Source organism: Siniperca chuatsi, linkage group LG19 (assembly GCF_020085105.1).
Source record: "Siniperca chuatsi isolate FFG_IHB_CAS linkage group LG19, ASM2008510v1, whole genome shotgun sequence".
Lineage (NCBI taxonomy): Eukaryota > Metazoa > Chordata > Actinopteri > Centrarchiformes > Sinipercidae > Siniperca > Siniperca chuatsi.
The window spans coordinates 26,110,100-26,127,142 of NC_058060.1; the positions used below are offsets into that span (position 1 = coordinate 26,110,100).

General features: G+C 41.2%; 3 protein-coding genes across 3 annotated transcripts; all 3 read left to right on the top strand.

The window, feature by feature from the left end:
• The first annotated feature begins 262 nt into the window (after window positions 1–262).
• LOC122866487 (pre-mRNA-splicing factor CWC24-like) lies at window positions 263–6,087 on the top strand. The gene is made up of 5 exons (XM_044176231.1): window positions 263–593; window positions 1,592–1,840; window positions 4,244–4,387; window positions 5,112–5,290; window positions 5,526–6,087. Exons 1-5 carry the CDS (start codon window positions 580–582, stop codon window positions 6,047–6,049), a joined length of 1,110 nt encoding a protein of 369 aa, XP_044032166.1. The 5' UTR covers window positions 263–579; the 3' UTR covers window positions 6,050–6,087.
• A 51-nt stretch (window positions 6,088–6,138) lies between these two features.
• LOC122866496 (protein NLRC3-like) lies at window positions 6,139–9,534 on the top strand. Its single transcript, XM_044176252.1, has 2 exons — window positions 6,139–7,323; window positions 9,396–9,534. The coding sequence occupies exon 1, from the start codon at window positions 6,365–6,367 to the stop codon at window positions 7,280–7,282; it is 918 nt and encodes a 305-aa protein (XP_044032187.1). The 5' UTR covers window positions 6,139–6,364; the 3' UTR covers window positions 7,283–7,323; window positions 9,396–9,534.
• A 2,032-nt stretch (window positions 9,535–11,566) lies between these two features.
• On the top strand, window positions 11,567–16,459 carry LOC122866514 (ribonuclease inhibitor-like; the record flags this gene model as incomplete). The annotated part of the gene is given in 5 exon segments (XM_044176281.1): window positions 11,567–11,718; window positions 13,018–13,191; window positions 14,609–14,785; window positions 16,088–16,122; window positions 16,125–16,459. Coding segments are annotated over 5 exon segments (687 nt in total), but the record flags the coding sequence as incomplete, so codon positions are not given.
• Window positions 16,460–17,043: the final 584 nt, after the last annotated feature.

Here is a 17,043-nt window from a genome sequence, read left to right on the forward strand (position 1 = left end):
TCCAAGTTGTTTTGTAGGACTTAAGTACGCTTGAAATACATGAAAAGATGTGCTGTCAGAAATCACCACAAGCCACCATTAAAGAGTTCGGTTGGCTTTAATATGATGCGCGGACCACCAGTGTGACAGTATATAAATATATCTAAATATAAACTAGATATAAAGCTGAATACAGTACATTACACACCAAAAACATGACCTTTGTTGTTGTTTGTTGTTTTTTTGTTTTTTGGTGGCTGGTCAAAAATAATCTTAGAAGGAGGGTATAACTGCCGTACATATTTCTTTCAGTTAATATGTTCTATAATTTCCACACATATTATTTCTGTCGTTTTAACATGTTTTTGTTATGTTTGTTTAAATTAATTCATGCATATTGAGTGCTTATGTGAAGTAGGAACTAAAGTACATATGCGTTACACACGGACATTTTTGAAAGGTGCAACAGGAAACAACGGACTTTTGGTGAGAAGTTAATATCTCTGCATGTGGATTTAAAGTTATAAAGAAGTTGCAAAGAAGAAAAGATGTTTTTCATGTTTGTATTTTGATCGGGGGATTTCATTCCCTCTTGGTTATATGCAGCCAGCGAGGTAAGTGAAGCATGTTTGTGTTTTTGTACAGAGATTTCTGCAATATATGTGAATGTGTTTATGTTTTACATTGTCATACTGTAGTTTGACGGTGAACGTGATAGCGGAGAAAATAGTGTACAGGAAATGTGATATAGTGATATAGTTTATTGAAATAAGTGATAACTTGAAAAGGAATTATTGTGCACTTTTGAGCAAGCTGGTATATACATTTCAGTATTTGAAGAGTTTTTCTTCTAAGCATTTTCACTAAAGTGTGGTCATAAGAATTTTGCCAAGTGTAATCAACCAATATTACTAATATTAATACAATATTACCAAGCCTTTACATTGTTTGCTTAAATTGAAGTGCTGATTTAAAGGACATTAAACTACTTTAATTTGATCTTTCACTTCAGAAAGAAAAGAAAAAATAATAATTCTGCTGTAAACTACGCAGCTAAAATTTAGTGTGTACAGGCAATTTCCAGATGAGTAAGATGTCACAAACAAGTGAAAGCAAACAAAAATCAGAGAAGTCTACCTTTGTACAACAAACAGTACAGCCTGCAGAGCCTCGTAGAAGTGAAAGAGATCGAACATTAACAGAGAAGGGAAGGGAACTTCAGAAGGAAAAGGTGAAAGGATTATTACTTCGCTTTGACAGCATTTATGAACGCTGGAAAGTTTTGACTAAAGTGGCTAAAAAATCCATAATCAAACAAGATCCCAGTGATATCCTCCAAGAACACATTAAAGGTATTCAAAGAGAAGAATTACAGCTGAATAATGTTTATGATGAATACAGAAAAACTGACAGCCCAGCTCATGAGATGAGACGCAAGTTGGACAGATGTGCATCCGTCACCAGAACTGTAATGCAGAATGCACAGTCTCAAATTCAAGATTATTTGGCCTGATGCTTCATCTGTATTTGCATCTTCAACTTCCAGTGTTTCATTTCAGAGCAGTAATACTAAGTCTAATTCCATTCACTCTGCTGTATCCTCATCCAAAAGACAAGAAGCTGCTGCTGAGTATGCACATGCACAGGCTGTATTGAAAATTATGTGTGAGCAAGAAGGCCACCATGTAGAACTCCAAAGACTTGAAGCTGAGGATAAGTTGATAGTTGCAGACCAAGAAGCAGCTGCATCTACTCGCCGTCTTCAAAGAGAAAAGGAAGAAATTGAACGCAAGATAGAAAGAGAGAGACGAGAGGCTGCTCTGTTAAAGAAACAGCATGAAGAGAACGCTGCAAGAAAAAGGTCAGTGGAAAATTTGAAAAGAGAACTTGAGCGTTTGGAAGAGTTAAAAAGGCTTAATGCAGCAAAGTTTACAATGCAAGTGAGTTCTATCCAACACAAGACTTTGTACCACAAAAATGTGAGATGGAGTTGTCTACAGATATGCAGATACTGAATCAAGCGAGTATTGCTGATCAGCATCCACAACTGTTCAGAAATGTGACTCCAAAAGTGAACACAAAACGACGTGCGAGAGCTGGTAAAGGTCTTAGCTGAAGCTATGACAGCAAACAGGCTACCCATTCCAGAGCCTTCAATTTTTTGTGGAGATCCACTCAAGTTTAATCATTGGAAATCATCCTTTCAGACACTTATAGAGAAAAAGAATATACCTACTGCAGAGAAAGTCTTCTTCCTTCACAAAAATGTCGGAGGAGCTGCTAGAGAAGCCTTAGAAGGCTATTTTCTGTCTGGTTCAGAAGATTCATACGATGCAGCATGGAGCCTGCTCAATGAAAGATATGGCCAACCCTTTGTATTTGCCAAGGCTTTCAGAGACAAATTACATTCATGGCCAAAAATAGCTTCAAGAGAGAGTGCTGAGTTGAGAAAATTTGTGGATCTTTTACGCAGCTGTGAAAGTGCTATGGCTAACAATGACAGTCTCTACATTCTTAATGATGGAATTGAGAATCAAAAACTTGCTGCTAAGTTACCTGACTGGTTAAGTTCTGGATGGAACCGACAGGCCACACAATATCAACTTGAACACGGGAGGTTCCCAAGGTTCAGTTATTTTGTGACGTTCCTTTCAATGGAGGCGAGCATCGCTTGCAACCCCATTACATCCTTCCATGCATTACGGCAAAGTGAATCTGATAAGTCAAAAATGAGGGACCACAACATTTCAACTTCCAAGAACCAAACCGTTGGTGCCAAGATCTTCACAACAAACACCACTGAAAGGAAAATAGTTATGTGTGTGTTTTGTAAAAAATCAGGGCATAGCTTACACAAGTGCTACAAATTAAGAGAGAAGCCAGTTGCTGAGCGCATAAAATTTATGCAAAGTGAAAAACTGTGCTTCGGCTGTTTGAACCCTGGCCACCAGTCTAAGAGCTGCAGTAACCGGATGGTCTGTGATTCATGCTCAAAGAAGCACCCCACGTGCCTGCACGAAGAACGTTCAACGGGGAACCTAGAACTAAGGAAAGAACAATCTAAAGAAACATCTCCACCACAAGTCATCACAAAGGAAACACCCTCTAACAGAGTTGTACAAGATGCTAATAGTGCACAGACTTCTGCGATAGTACCTGTCTATGTGTCAATGCCAAGTGATCCAGACAAGGAAGTTCTCGTTTATCCTCTGTTAGATACACAGAGTGATTCTTCTTTCATTCTTGATGAAGTGGTAGATGTTCTTTATACAAACACTGAACAAGGGAAGTTAAAACTCTCTACGATGTCATCAAAAGGAACAATCATTCATTGTAAAAGACTTAATAGCCTGCAAATAAGGGGACTCTTTTCCTCCAAGAAGTTAACAGTGCCAACAGTTTACGCTCGTGACTTCATCCCGGCTAATCGCACACACATCCCACTGCCTGAGACAGCAAAGGCATGGCCTCATTTGGAGCATCTTGCTGATCACATCGCGCCTCAAAAGGATTGTGAAATTGGTTTGTTGATTGGGTACAATTGTCCACAAGCTCTAATGCCACGAGAAGTCATTTGTGGAGAGGAAGGCCAGCCATTTGCTCAGAAGACCGACTCCGAGGATGGAGCATAGTGAGTTATGGCGATCCAGGTGAACACTACGGTGACGCAATTGGAGTAAGTCACCGAATCATTGTGAAGCAAGTAATGCCTGAAGTGAGTACAATGGTCAAGCTTAAAGGAGAAGTCCACTATGTTTGCACATCTATGCTATTCTTTGTGATCTCCTTTTGATGACTAATGTGTCTTCACTTCCGTTCACTGAGCCCCCCGTGGAGGCCCGCCTCCCGCTCTGAAACCCTCTGGGACACTTGAAGAAGCTGCATCTGTTAGCTGTTGGTGGTCCCACCTCAGACTGTAAAGACACATTTCAGCGTTTGAGCGTTCCTTCCACGGCGTTTCCTCTGGATTCAGAGAGTTCGTCTCAGGGCTCACCTGTAATTTAAGAGTAAAGACTGTCTGTCAGTTCGCTGCTGGCTACCTAAAAGAGTTCAAACGTTAATACTAGGCCTGCAAGTAAGGATTACTCTAATTATTGAGTCATCTGCTCATTTATTTTCTGATTTCTTCTGTTATACTGAATGTCAGAAAAATACCCAGCTGACATGAAATCCCAGTGTCCTAAAGCCCACGGCGACGTCTTCAAATGTTGTTCCCACCTTTAGAGGCGGAGTACTGACTTTATAATACCGTGTGTGTCTCCAGTGTTACTGGTTTACCTCTCAGACTGGAGACAATGAGTGATTTGGAGGAAAAGGGGGACAGATCAGAGTCTCCAGGATCCAGCTCTCTGGCCATGAAAGGAAAACCTCCAGACCTCAGTAAAGAACCTGGACCCTCAGACACAAAGTAAGAGACTGTTTCTGCTGTAAACTGAGCTGAAGATGATTCAGTTTGTAAAGTTATCTGATAACCTGCTCTACAGTACTGCTCTTTTCTAATTACATGAGGGGTTTTTAAGTCTGTCACTGGGGATGCCCCGATCCAGATCTGAGTCCTTTAAAACTGGGTATCTGCTGATACCGAGTTCTACCTGATACTTGTATTTCCCCACATGTTGATTAAATGTACATTGAGATAAAAGCTGTAGCTACTACATTTGGCGATCCATTAAAATATGGATCAGCCCTGATACAGATCTTTTTGTTGGCTGAACATTGACAGCATTATTTCCTCACATTTGGTGGAACAAGAGCTTAACTGCTGTTCTGAAATATGTTTATTGGTTTCTTCAACCCAAATTTCGAGGACTGTAAAACAGTGAAGGACATAATCAGCTGTCTTTAATGGAAGGCTTTTACTGTGAAGTAGCTGCAGGAAGTGTTGAGTTTGTATTAATAACAGACTACAGGCAGATCACTAAATGTTCAATAAGACAGTCAGATAGGAAAAGCAGTTAATTAGTGTTTCTGAAAGCAGGAGAGTTGAGATAAAAGGAACAATCATTGTCATTACAGACTGAAAGCTGAAGGCAAACAGAAAAGTAACGACTCTTTTACTGTTCTCTGTGAGCGTCTGAGCTTCGACACAGTGTCGTCCAAATCATTTTAGTTCTAAAGAAATGTCTTCACAGAGAGAGGAAGAGGAGTCCTGTTTCTGTGGAGGAGCAGCCGTCCTGCTGTGCTTTGTGTCAGGACGTCCTGAAGGATCCGGTCTCCACCAGCTGTGGACACTGGTTCTGCAGACGGTGCATCACCTCATACTGGGACCAGTCTGCTTCATCAGGAGACTCCTCCTGTCCCCAGTGTGAAGGTAAGATCCAGAACAAGACCTGGACTGCAGACAGCCCATCAGACCAGCACTGTACAGAGTAAGACTGTACACCTGTCTGCTGATGTCGTCATGTCTGAAAACAGGACTTTCAGTTTAACTACAGGGACATTTATTTTCATAATATTGTTATGAATATCATAGATTCTAAAACACTTTTATTTCTCTGTATTCTCGCTCTCTATTCAGTCTCAGAATGTTTTTTCTTCTCTTTCAGCAGATAGTGGTCTGCAGGAGGTTTTAGATGAACATAAGATCAGTCTGAGGAGGAGATGTGAACGTGTGACTGAAGGAAGTGATGAAACAGGAAGTGGAACCCTCCTCAACAGGATCTACACTGAGCTCTACATCACAGAGGGACAGAGTGAAGAGGTTAATACCCAACATGAGGTGAGGCAGCTTGAGACAGCTTCCAAGATGGAGACCCTCCATGACACTCCAATCAAGTGCCACGACATCTTTAAAGCCTTACCTGGCCAACAGGGACACATCAGAGTCGTTCTGGCGAGCGGCGTCGCTGGCGTTGGAAAAACCTTCTCGGTGCAGAAGTTCACTCTGGACTGGGCAGAGGGCTTGGAAAACCAAGGCGTCAGTCTGCTGATTCTGCTTTCGTTCAGGGAGCTGAACCTGATCAGAGATGCGTGGTACAGTCTTCTCGAGCTGCTCCATGTTTTCCATCCAACATTACAGAAGGTCACAGCAGAGAAGCTCGCTGTCTGGAAACTTCTGTTCATCTTTTGACGGCCTGGATGAAAGCAGACTTTCACTGGATTTCCACAACATTGAGGTCGTGTCTGATGTCACACAGAAGTCATCAGTCAACGCGTGCTGCTGACAAACCTCATCGAGGGGAATCTGCTTCCCTCGGCTCTCGTCTGGATCACTTCCCGACCTGCAGCAGCCAATCAGATCCCTTCTTCATGTGTTGGCAGGGTAACAGAAGTACGAGGCTTCACTGACGCCCAGAAGGAGGAGTACTTCAGGAGGAGAGTCAGTGATGAAGAGCTGTCCAGCAGAATCATCTCCCACATCAAGACATCCAGGAGCCTCCACATCATGTGTCTGATCCCAGTCTTCTGCTGGATCACTGCTACAGTTCTGGAGCACATGTTGACTACAGACCAGAGAGGAGAGCTGCCCAAGACCCTGACTGACATGTATTCACACTTCCTGCTGGTTCAGACAAAGAGGAAGAAGCAGAAGTATAAGGGACATGAGACGAGTCCACAGGAGCTGACGGAGGCTGACAGGGAAGTTCTTCTGAAGCTGGGGAGGCTGGCGTTTGAACAGCTGGAGAAAGGAAACATCATGTTCTACCAAGAAGACCTGGAGCAGTGTGGTCTGGATGTCTCAGAGGCCTCGGTGTACTCAGGAGTTTGTACAGAGATCTTCAGAAGAGAGAGTGTGATCTTCCAGAAAACAGTCTACTGCTTTGTTCATCTGAGCGTTCAGGAGTTTCTGGCTGCCGTCTACATGTTCCACTGTCACACCAACAGGAAGACAACGGTAATGGAGGACTTCCTGGGGAAAGACTGGAAACGCAGGGGCTCAACCCTGGATGTCTTCCTGATGAGAGCCATGGAGAAATCTCTGCAGAGTAAAAATGGCCACCTGGACCTGTTTGTCCGCTTCCTTCATGGCCTCTCTCTGGAGTCCAACCAGAGACTCTTAGGAGGCCTGCTGGGTCGGACAAAGAACAGTCCAGAAATCATCCAGAGAGCCATCAACAAACTGAAGAAGATGAACGGTGATGAGATCTCTCCTGACAGAAGCATCAACATCTTCCACTGTCTGTCGGAGATGAACGACCACTCAGTCCATCAGGAGATCCAAGAGTTCCTGAAGTCAGAGAACAGATCAGAGAAGAAACTCTCTGAGATCCACTGCTCAGCTCTGGCCTACATGCTGCAGATGTCAGAGGAGGTTCTGGATGAGTTGGACCTGCAGAAGTACAACACAGCAGAGGAGGGATGACGGAGACTGATTCCAGCTGTGAGGAACTGCAGAAAGGCTGTGTAAGTCCAGATGTGGTTATCAACACTGTAAAGTAAAGCTGAATCCATCAGTATTAGAGTAAAGATACACACTTTACACACATGCACAATATAAAACTTCCACACTATAAGTTTCCTAAACTAGTAATAAACCTGTTGATGAATAATTCTACATGTGTTAAACTACAAATGTCAAGTTCATCTTAACTTCTTAACTTCTTAACTTCTTCATCCTACATCTCAACATCTAACTTTCTTTCTTTGGGTGATGGAGGTTTGATACAAATCCAGCAGGAAAACTCGAGGACTTCAGAGTTTGTGCTGAAAATGTTTTGACAGTCATCATTTAATCACATCAGCCTTTTTATTTTCACAGTGATACAGTGTCTGCACGATGTTTCTATAACATGTCTGTTTATTGTTCTTTTCATACACAGACATGTGATATCTGATCAGCTGAAACTAACATCACTTGAAGTTCAAGTTTTTTTATGAAAGCGTTCATGCAGTTATTGCTATTATAATTCTTCTCTGCAGTTTCTGAGCTATTTCATATGAAGGACTGTTCTGTCTATTTTCACAGTTGAGACAGTATCTATAACTATAGTTTGATTTGAGAGGATGTGAGGGGAGGCCATCCTCCCTGTTGAAGAACAAACAGAGCATCCCCCTCTCCATCCTCATTAAACAAAAGCTGCAACTTTACATTGTTCAGTTCCAACGATGAATGTCTTTTCATGTGTTTTGCTACATTAGAAATGAGTTAGATTTACAAAAAGTGAGGAAGCTCTCTCTCTGTCTACCTCTCTCTGGTAGGATTTGAATGGGCTGGTTTGTAAACTGGTTTATTCCAAAGCTGCTTTAGTAATGTTCACTGATAGAGAGCGTTTTTTAAAGCTTGTCCCATTTTCTCACCTTTTCCATCTGGTCACCTTAATGTGAGAAATGATATCAATTTGCAACGTGTTTCCTTTCTGCACCATTTCACATCAGTAACTCTAAAGGCAAGATATTTAGAGAAAATAGCAGCACACATTTCCACTGTGGTTTTCGTTGAGTTAGCAGCCAGTCTTTGTGTATTTAGCAGCTGATTTCCTCAGACAGCAGCTCATTACACAGTCAGCTGCTGGGACGGCCTCCAGGTTCATTCTGCCAGTGAAGGAGAGCTCAGCAGGTTCAGTTCAGTGGAGGGATTTTTACCGTCACCAAGCTCAGAGGAGAAATTATATTGTTGTAGTCTGGTTTCCAAACATTTACTTCAGCCAGGTGAACTCCACTTGAGAAGAAACTGTTACCCCTAAAAAAAAAAAAGCTGCCACCATATACATCACCTATAAATAATTATAACACAATATAAATAATTCAAATCCTTTGCATTAAAATGAGGTTTAGGGGTTTAGTTACTCTTAAAGAAAATGTGATGTCGTCTTTCTGTTGCTTTATTCTTTTGACATGTTTTTATTGTTTCTGTCTATGTTCATTTGTCGACTATGTTTTTGCGTCTTTTAATGTTACTTTAACTTTGGCTTGCTCTTGTTTTGGACTTTGTAAGTGCTAAATAAATAAAGTTGTTATTATTAAATGAATTTAATGTGATGATGAAAAGCAGATGGGGTGACCTAATAAGATTCATTAAAGATGAAGAGGAGGGCTTCCTTGTTTAGGTAGGCAGTTCTGTTTCGCCCCTTAAACTGATTTTTAGGGGCATTTACTAAACACTGAAATAATTATTACATTATATTGTCAAATAAACACTCAATTTGTGGCACAAATACAAAGCACAGAGCAGCTTCTGAGCAGGTTAACAAGGGGGACGGCTTTAAAACCTACAGTGACTTTACAGCTCATTGAACATTGCGTTAAAATAACGTTTAACAAACACAAAGCACAGCACACTGTTCATCAAAATATGACACGTTTACATTGCAGTCATTTGACACTTTTGTCTAAAGCTGCAATTTGGGCTTTCTGATGTTACTCAAGGACACTTTGACATGTGGACAGGAGGAGCTCAAGTTTCAAACCACAAACCTTGTGATCAATAAAGTGTCAGATTTTATTATACTTAAGTTTTATATTCTCCATCATCACAGACTTTCTGGCTGTGGACTCTCAGAGACTCACTGTGAAGTCGTGGCCTCAGCTCTGAAGTCCAACCCCTCCCATCTGAGAGAGCTGGACCTGAGTGACAACAACCTGCAGGATTCAGGAGTGAGGCTGCTGTCTGCTGGACTGGAGAGACCACACTGTAGACTGGAGACTCTGAGGTCAGTGCATGTATTTTGCCCATGTTCAGTGTATATCTACTAAATTTGAATCCATGACAAGCTTTAGATTTTTTCAGTTCTCGTTTTCTGGGTTTGTCTGAACTCAAATCACAACAGATATTTTTAAAAGTTTGTCAGTCTGAACAGTTTGGCTCCAAATTTAGTCTGTACTCAATCTGGGTTGGTGTTATTAAGAAAACTGTGGGATTTATCCTTCAGTATGCTGCGAAATTAAATCAAGATTTGCATTTTGTTACATGTGAGACACATCTATATATAAATAAAATAAAAGATCAACACATTTTCAGGAATAATGTCTTTTTATACATAACCTTCAGAACACAGTATTTTACAGGAACGTACATTTATACATAAAGCCCCTCTCTCACATACAGACACAAACACACTCTAAAACTCACATACAGGAGCACAGAGACAGAGAAAGGTGTTTGAAGCATCGTGTCTGATCCGTCACCATGACGACACTTCAACATGTAACGATGCTTCCTGTCAGAAAATGATGTCACCTTGTGTTCGACTCCACCAGTAAACAGGAGCATGAATAATACCACGATATTTATGCGGGAAGGTACTAGGTTACATTTAAGATGAAGAGAACATGCCTCTCACTTTGCTCAGTGCTCCTTTGATCCAGTTATAAAGATGATTGAGGATGAAGCTCACAGTCAGTCAGCTGTGTGTTGATGGAGATGCCACAACATTCATACAACTATTCATGTCAACACAGATCAATAACATGCTGCTGATCTCAGTCAAGTCTGGAATGGTTTTCAGACATGTTGTTACTTTTGTTACTTTCATTTTCTTCCTATTTCTAATTCATAACAATTGTGTCATTTTATGAAAAATACTAAGATGTTTTCTGTGGAGTTCCAAAACGGCCAATGTGAAATAAATAAGACTGTATGAAATAATAAACAAATAAATAAATATTACTATAAGTAAAAACAAAACTTTACAAACCTCTTTAACATCTGTCCCTGCACTTCTGATGTTCTCATTTCAAACCACAGATTTAGACTATTCTCATCACCACTGCTGACATTTGGATGATGTCTGCAGAAGGCTGACATGATGATGATCCACAATAACACAACGACAAAGTCACTCTACTCATTTTAGGGAGAAGCTCATTGATTAGGACAGAGTGATGTTGAGCTACACATTTCAAACCTGAACACATGTGATCGGATTATAAATTGATTTTTATCTCCATCATTTATTCTTTATATAGATTGAGTCTCTGCAGTTTGTCAGAGATCAGCTGTGCTTCTCTGGCCTCAGCTCTGAAGTCCAACCCCTCCCATCTGAGAGAGCTGGAGCTGAGTGACCACGAGCTGCAGGATTCAGGAGTGAAGCTGCTGTGTGATTTTCTGGAGAGTCCACTCTGCAGACTGGAGACTCTGAGGTCAGTTCACTGACTCTGTTACTATTGTAGATCTTGTGTTTAATTAACATTTGAACCTAATTTATGTTCATACATAACTTACATCCATAAAGTTGTAAATTTCCTTTTGTCCATATTTTCATGTTTCTTGCACTAAATTTAGTCTGCAGTCACAAAAGACTTGTGTTAAAGAAACTGTAGAAAATGTCCCCTGTTAGCTGTTGAAGTAAATGAATGTGTATAATTTTTAGTTAAAGGTCACATCTGTATAGATCAAAGCATATTTCTAAATGAAGCTGTTTAAAGCATAAATATAGTTTTTCTGCTGTAATTCCAGACCTGACTGAGATCAGCAGCATGTTATTGATCTGTGACATGAATAGGTGTATGAATGTTGTGCTGACATGATGATGATCCACAATAACACAATGACAAAGTCACTCTACTCATTTTAGGGAGAAGCTCATTGATTAGGACAGAGTGATGTTGAGCTACACATTTCAAACCTGAACACATCTGATCGGATTATTAATGGATTTTTATCTCCATCATTTATTCTTTATTCAGATTGAGGAACTGCAGTTTGTCAGAGATCAGCTGTGCTTCTCTGGTCTCAGCTCTGAAGTCCAACCCCTCCCATCTGAGAGAGCTGGATCTGAGTAACAACGAGCTGCAGGATTCAGGAGTGAAGCTGCTGTCTGCTGGACTGGAGAGTCCACACTGCATACTGGAGACTCTGAGGTCAGACACCATTTTTTACTTCTGTGCTGAGATTAATATGATGTGAAAGTTGTGGTGACACTAAACTGCAGACATAAGGCTGATATTAGACTGATCCACACTGAGTATCTTAATGCTGAAGTCTGTTTTCTTCTTCAGTGGTTTAGTCCATTGACTGTGGCAGAGCGATGTTGAGCTACACATTTAAAACCTGAATATAACAAGAAATAATTCACTCTGAACCTCTTAAATGCTTGATTTTCATCTCAAATGTCACCTTAAGGGTTTTTAAATAAAAGAAAAACATGCATAAATACAAAGAATAAATAAATAATCTGTTTCAACTGTCAGACAATAACAAATATATTCAGTATTTCTTTTTCCAACATGTTTATGAAGCTATATGATGCTTATACTGACTGAAGAGTTTAAACTGAGGAAGCTCTGATTCCACTATTCCTAAAAGAAATGTTGTAGATGTCTTTTGTTCACATTTTGACATATTTGCATCTTTGGAAACTTTGGGATCTTGAGTCGAATCTTAAATCAGTTTCTGTGGGTTTTTATTTGTGTTTGGCTGCACAACATGAGTTTGTATAGATGGAGCCACTGGTGGAGCTGGCAGAGGTTAAGAGGTGAAGTCACTACGTCTTTATTGAAGTAGCAGCACAAAGTCATTAATATTAATGAGAGCTCTTTTTCACTTTCTGTGTTTTACAGTTTTGAACCTGCAGCCTGTTGGGTTCATTTTCTAAACTTCTACTTTCTAAACCTTTTTCAGCTCTGAGCAGATTATTAAACACTGTGTTACGGACAGAACCACCGGAGGCAATGGTAAGGAGACTGAGAGAGTTTATTGCAACACAGAAGTAATACGGAGTGATATGATACTGTCCTTGATCTTACTACTGGCGGAATAGTGTGGGCACTGGAGCGACAGACACAGAGGACTGGAGATACACAGGAGCTCAGGAGACTGGAGACAGACAGGAGCCGGGGTTCAGGGTTCCAAGTGGTAGATATCCAAACGTGACGTCGTGGGGAGTCCGTGGGGTATTCAAAGGTAGGTAGCGTAACTCTGTCCTTCCTATGAGCAGAGACCGGACACTGACTGAGGTGAGGAGCTGGGTTATATAGGGAGTAGAGTGGCTGATTATGTGCAGGTGTGCGATGGGTGACAGGTGCTGGGAATTAATACTCAGGTGAGGAGGTGAGATGTGGCTGTTATGTGGTGGAGAGAACATGACAGACTGTGACACACTGAATGTTTTCAAACAGGAACATTGTCTTCTAAAGTTACATCATTTATTCTTTATTCAGATTGAGGAGCTGCAGTTTGTCAGAGATCAGCTGTGCTTCCCTGGCCTCAGCTCTGAAGTCCAACCCCTCCCATCTGAGAGAGCTGGAGCTGAGTCAGAACGACCTGCAGGATTCAGGAGTGAAGCCGCTGTCTGATCTTGTGGAGAGTCCACACTGCAGACTGGAGACTCTGAGGTCAGTTCACTGACTCTGTTACTATTGTAGATCTGATATGTTTAATTAACATTTGAACCTAATTTATGTAAGTTACATCCATAAAGTTGTAAATTTGTTTTAGTTCATATTTTCATGCTTCTTGTACTGAATTTAGTCACAAAAGACAGTTCCTTAAAGAAACTGTAGAAAATGTCCCCTGTTAAGGCCTTTAAACAGCAACATGAATAAACTGCACAAAATTGAGACTAATTTGGATGTGAATTTTGACTATTCACATCAAGCGCGACGAGATTTTGCAAAGAAATTATGATTCTAAAAAAGAATTTTAAAACACTTTGTTTTGTCAATGTGATTTTTCCGGATTAATACGGAATAACAGATTTTCCGACCTGAAAACGTGACCCACGTGAATCATGCAGATGCAGATCCGTTAAAACTATGTTATGGTCGCGCTAGCTTCTCCATCCTCTCCTCCACGTGTTTGACCGAGGGCGGGCTCAGCTCCTACACACAGCGGACAGCAGAGCAGAGCGGCGCGGTGGAGACAGTGAACCAGGTGAAGTGAAGGAGCGTACTGGAGTTGGCGACAACTCGAGGAAAAAGCAGAAAAGCCATTTTTCCACCTGCTTTGTCCACAGTTGTTGTTACAACCACAGCGCTTATTAAGCTAATAGCTAAGTGTTCGAACAAGCTTCAAAGAGGTCAAAGTTCATTAATGTAAAGCAGGATGTTGCTGCTGCAGCTGGTGGAGCTGGAGCTCATGTTGAACCGGTTTGTATCGGACTGCAGCTGATGATGCTTTTCATTCTGGATCCATCTGCTGATTCTTTTCTCCATCGATCCATTGATCGGTTTGGAAAACTCGTGAAAACAGTGAGAAAGCCGCCACGACGACCCAGAGCCCAAAGTGGCGCCTTCACCGTGTCGTCGTGTCCGACCGACAGTCCAAAGCTCGGCGTTATTAACAAACATTACAGTTCTTACAGTCGTTTCAGAGGAAAAGCAGCAAATCTGCACATCTGAGAAGCTGCGGCCAGGAAGTGATTTACAGGGAAAATGACTTCAAACATCAAAACAGCTGCTGATTAATTTTCTGTCAATCGACTGATTGATTAATCGACTAGTCGTACAAACAGTTGGGTAGTTTAATTTATAACAAATCTTTTTTTTTTTCCAATATAGTTTTTCTGCTGTAATTCCAGACCTGACTGAGATCAGCAGCATGTTATTGATCTGTGTTGACATGAATAGGTGTATGAATGTTGTGCTGACATGATGATGATCCACAATAACACAATGACAAAGTCACTCTACTCATTTTAGGGAGAAGCTCAATGATTAGGACAGAGTGATGTTGAGCTACACATTTCAAACCTGAACACATCTGATCGGATTATTAATGGATTTTTATCTCCATCTTTTATTCTTTATTCAGATTGAGTCGCTGCAGGTTGTCAGAGATCAGCTGTGCTTCTCTGGCCTCAGCTCTGAAGTCCAACCCCTCCCATCTGAGAGAGCTGGAGCTGAGTGACAACTACAAGCTGCAGGATTCAGGAGTGAAGCTGCTGTCTGCTGGACTGGAGAGTCCACACTGCAGACTGGAGACTCTGAGGTCAGACACCATTTTTTACTTCTGTGCTGAGATTAATATGATGTGAAAGTTGTGGTGACACTAAACTGCAGACATAAGGCTGATATTAGACTGATCCACACTGAGTATCTTAATGCTGAAGTCTGTTTTCTTCTTCAGTGGTTTAGTCCATTGACTGTGGCAGAGCGATGTTGAGCTACACATTTAAAACCTGAATATAACAAGAAATAATTCACTCTGAACCTCTTAAATGCTTGATTTTCATCTCAAATGTCACCTTAAGGGTTTTTTTAAATAAAAGAAAAACATGCATAAATACAAAGAATAAATAAATAATCTGTTTCAACTGTCAGACAATAACAAATATATTCAGTATTTCTTTTTCCAACATGTTTATGAAGCTATATGATGCTTATACTGACTGAAGAGTTTAAACTGAGGAAGCTCTGATTCCACTATTCCTAAAAGAAATGTTGTAGATGTCTTTTGTTCACATTTTTGACATATTTGCATCTTTGGAAACTTTGGGATCTTGAGTCGAATCTTAAATCAGTTTCTGTGGGTTTTTATTTGTGTTTGGCTGCACAACATGAGTTTGTATAGATGGAGCCACTGGTGGAGCTGGCAGAGGTTAAGAGGTGAAGTCACTACGTCTTTATTGAAGTAGCAGCACAAAGTCATTAATATTAATGAGAGCTCTTTTTCACTTTCTGTGTTTTACAGTTTTGAACCTGCAGCCTGTTGGGTTCATTTTCTAAACTTCTACTTTCTAAACCTTTTTCAGCTCTGAGCAGATTATTAAACACTGTGTTACGGACAGAACCACCGGAGGCAATGGTAAGGAGACTGAGAGAGTTTATTGCAACACAGAAGTAATACGGAGTGATATGATACTGTCCTTGATCTTACTACTGGCGGAATAGTGTGGGCACTGGAGCGACAGACACAGAGGACTGGAGATACACAGGAGCTCAGGAGACTGGAGACAGACAGGAGCCGGGGTTCAGGGTTCCAAGTGGTAGATATCCAAACGTGACGTCGTGGGGGAGTCCGTGGGGTATTCAAAGGTAGGTAGCGTAACTCTGTCCTTCCTATGAACGAGACCGGACACTGACTGAGGTGAGGAGCTGGGTTATATAGGGAGTAGAGTGGCTGATTATGTGCAGGTGTGCGATGGGTGACAGGTGCTGGGAATTAATACTCAGGTGAGGAGGTGAGATGTGGCTGTTATGTGGTGGAGAGAACATGACAGACTGTGACACACTGAATGTTTTCAAACAGGAACATTGTCTTCTAAAGTTACATCATTTATTCTTTATTCAGATTGAGGAGCTGCAGTTTGTCAGAGATCAGCTGTGCTTCCTGGCCTCAGCTCTGAAGTCCAACCCCTCCCATCTGAGAGAGCTGGAGCTGAGTCAGAACGACCTGCAGGATTCAGGAGTGAAGCCGCTGTCTGATCTTGTGGAGAGTCCACACTGCAGACTGGAGACTCTGAGGTCAGTTCACTGACTCTGTTACTATTGTAGATCTGATATGTTTAATTAACATTTGAACCTAATTTATGTAAGTTACATCCATAAAGTTGTAAATTTGTTTTAGTTCATATTTTCATGCTTCTTGTACTGAATTTAGTCACAAAAGACAGTTCCTTAAAGAAACTGTAGAAAATGTCCCCTGTTAAGGCCTTTAAACAGCAACATGAATAAACTGCACAAAATTGAGACTAATTTGGATGTGAATTTTGACTATTCACATCAAAAGCGCGACGAGATTTTGCAAAGAAATTATGATTCTAAAAAAGAATTTTAAAACACTTTGTTTTGTCAATGTGATTTTTCCGGATTAATACGGAATAACAGATTTTCCGACCTGAAAACGTGACCCACGTGAATCATGCAGATGCAGATCCGTTAAAACTATGTTATGGTCGCGCTAGCTTCTCCATCCTCTCCTCCACGTGTTTGACCGAGGGCGGGCTCAGCTCCTACACACAGCGGACAGCAGAGCACAGCGGCGCATGTGGAGACAGTGAACCAGGTGAAGTGAAGGGGCGTACTGGAGTTGACGACAACTCGAGGAAAAAGCAGAAAAGCCATTTTTCCACCTGCTTTGTCCACAGTTGTTGTTACAACCACAGCGCGCTTATTAAGCTAATAGCTAAGTGTTCCGAACAAGCTTCAAAGAGGTCAAAGTTCATTAATGTAAAGCAGGATGTTGCTGCTGCAGCTGGTGGAGCTGGAGCTCATGTTGAACCGGTTTGTATCGGACTGCAGCTGATG

Excerpts from the sequence above, each read along its gene's own strand:
- LOC122866496 (XM_044176252.1), top strand. The coding sequence starts at position 6,365 with ATGTGTCTGATCCCAGTCTTCTGCTGGATCACTGCTACAGTTCTGGAG.
- LOC122866487 (XM_044176231.1), top strand. Across the intron at positions 1,841-4,243 it reads GAGAACGCTGCAAGAAAAAG|TGTTACTGGTTTACCTCTCA; the intron begins GTCAGTGGAAAA and ends GTGTGTCTCCAG. Across the intron at positions 4,388-5,111 it reads CCTGGACCCTCAGACACAAA|AGAGAGGAAGAGGAGTCCTG; the intron begins GTAAGAGACTGT and ends ATGTCTTCACAG.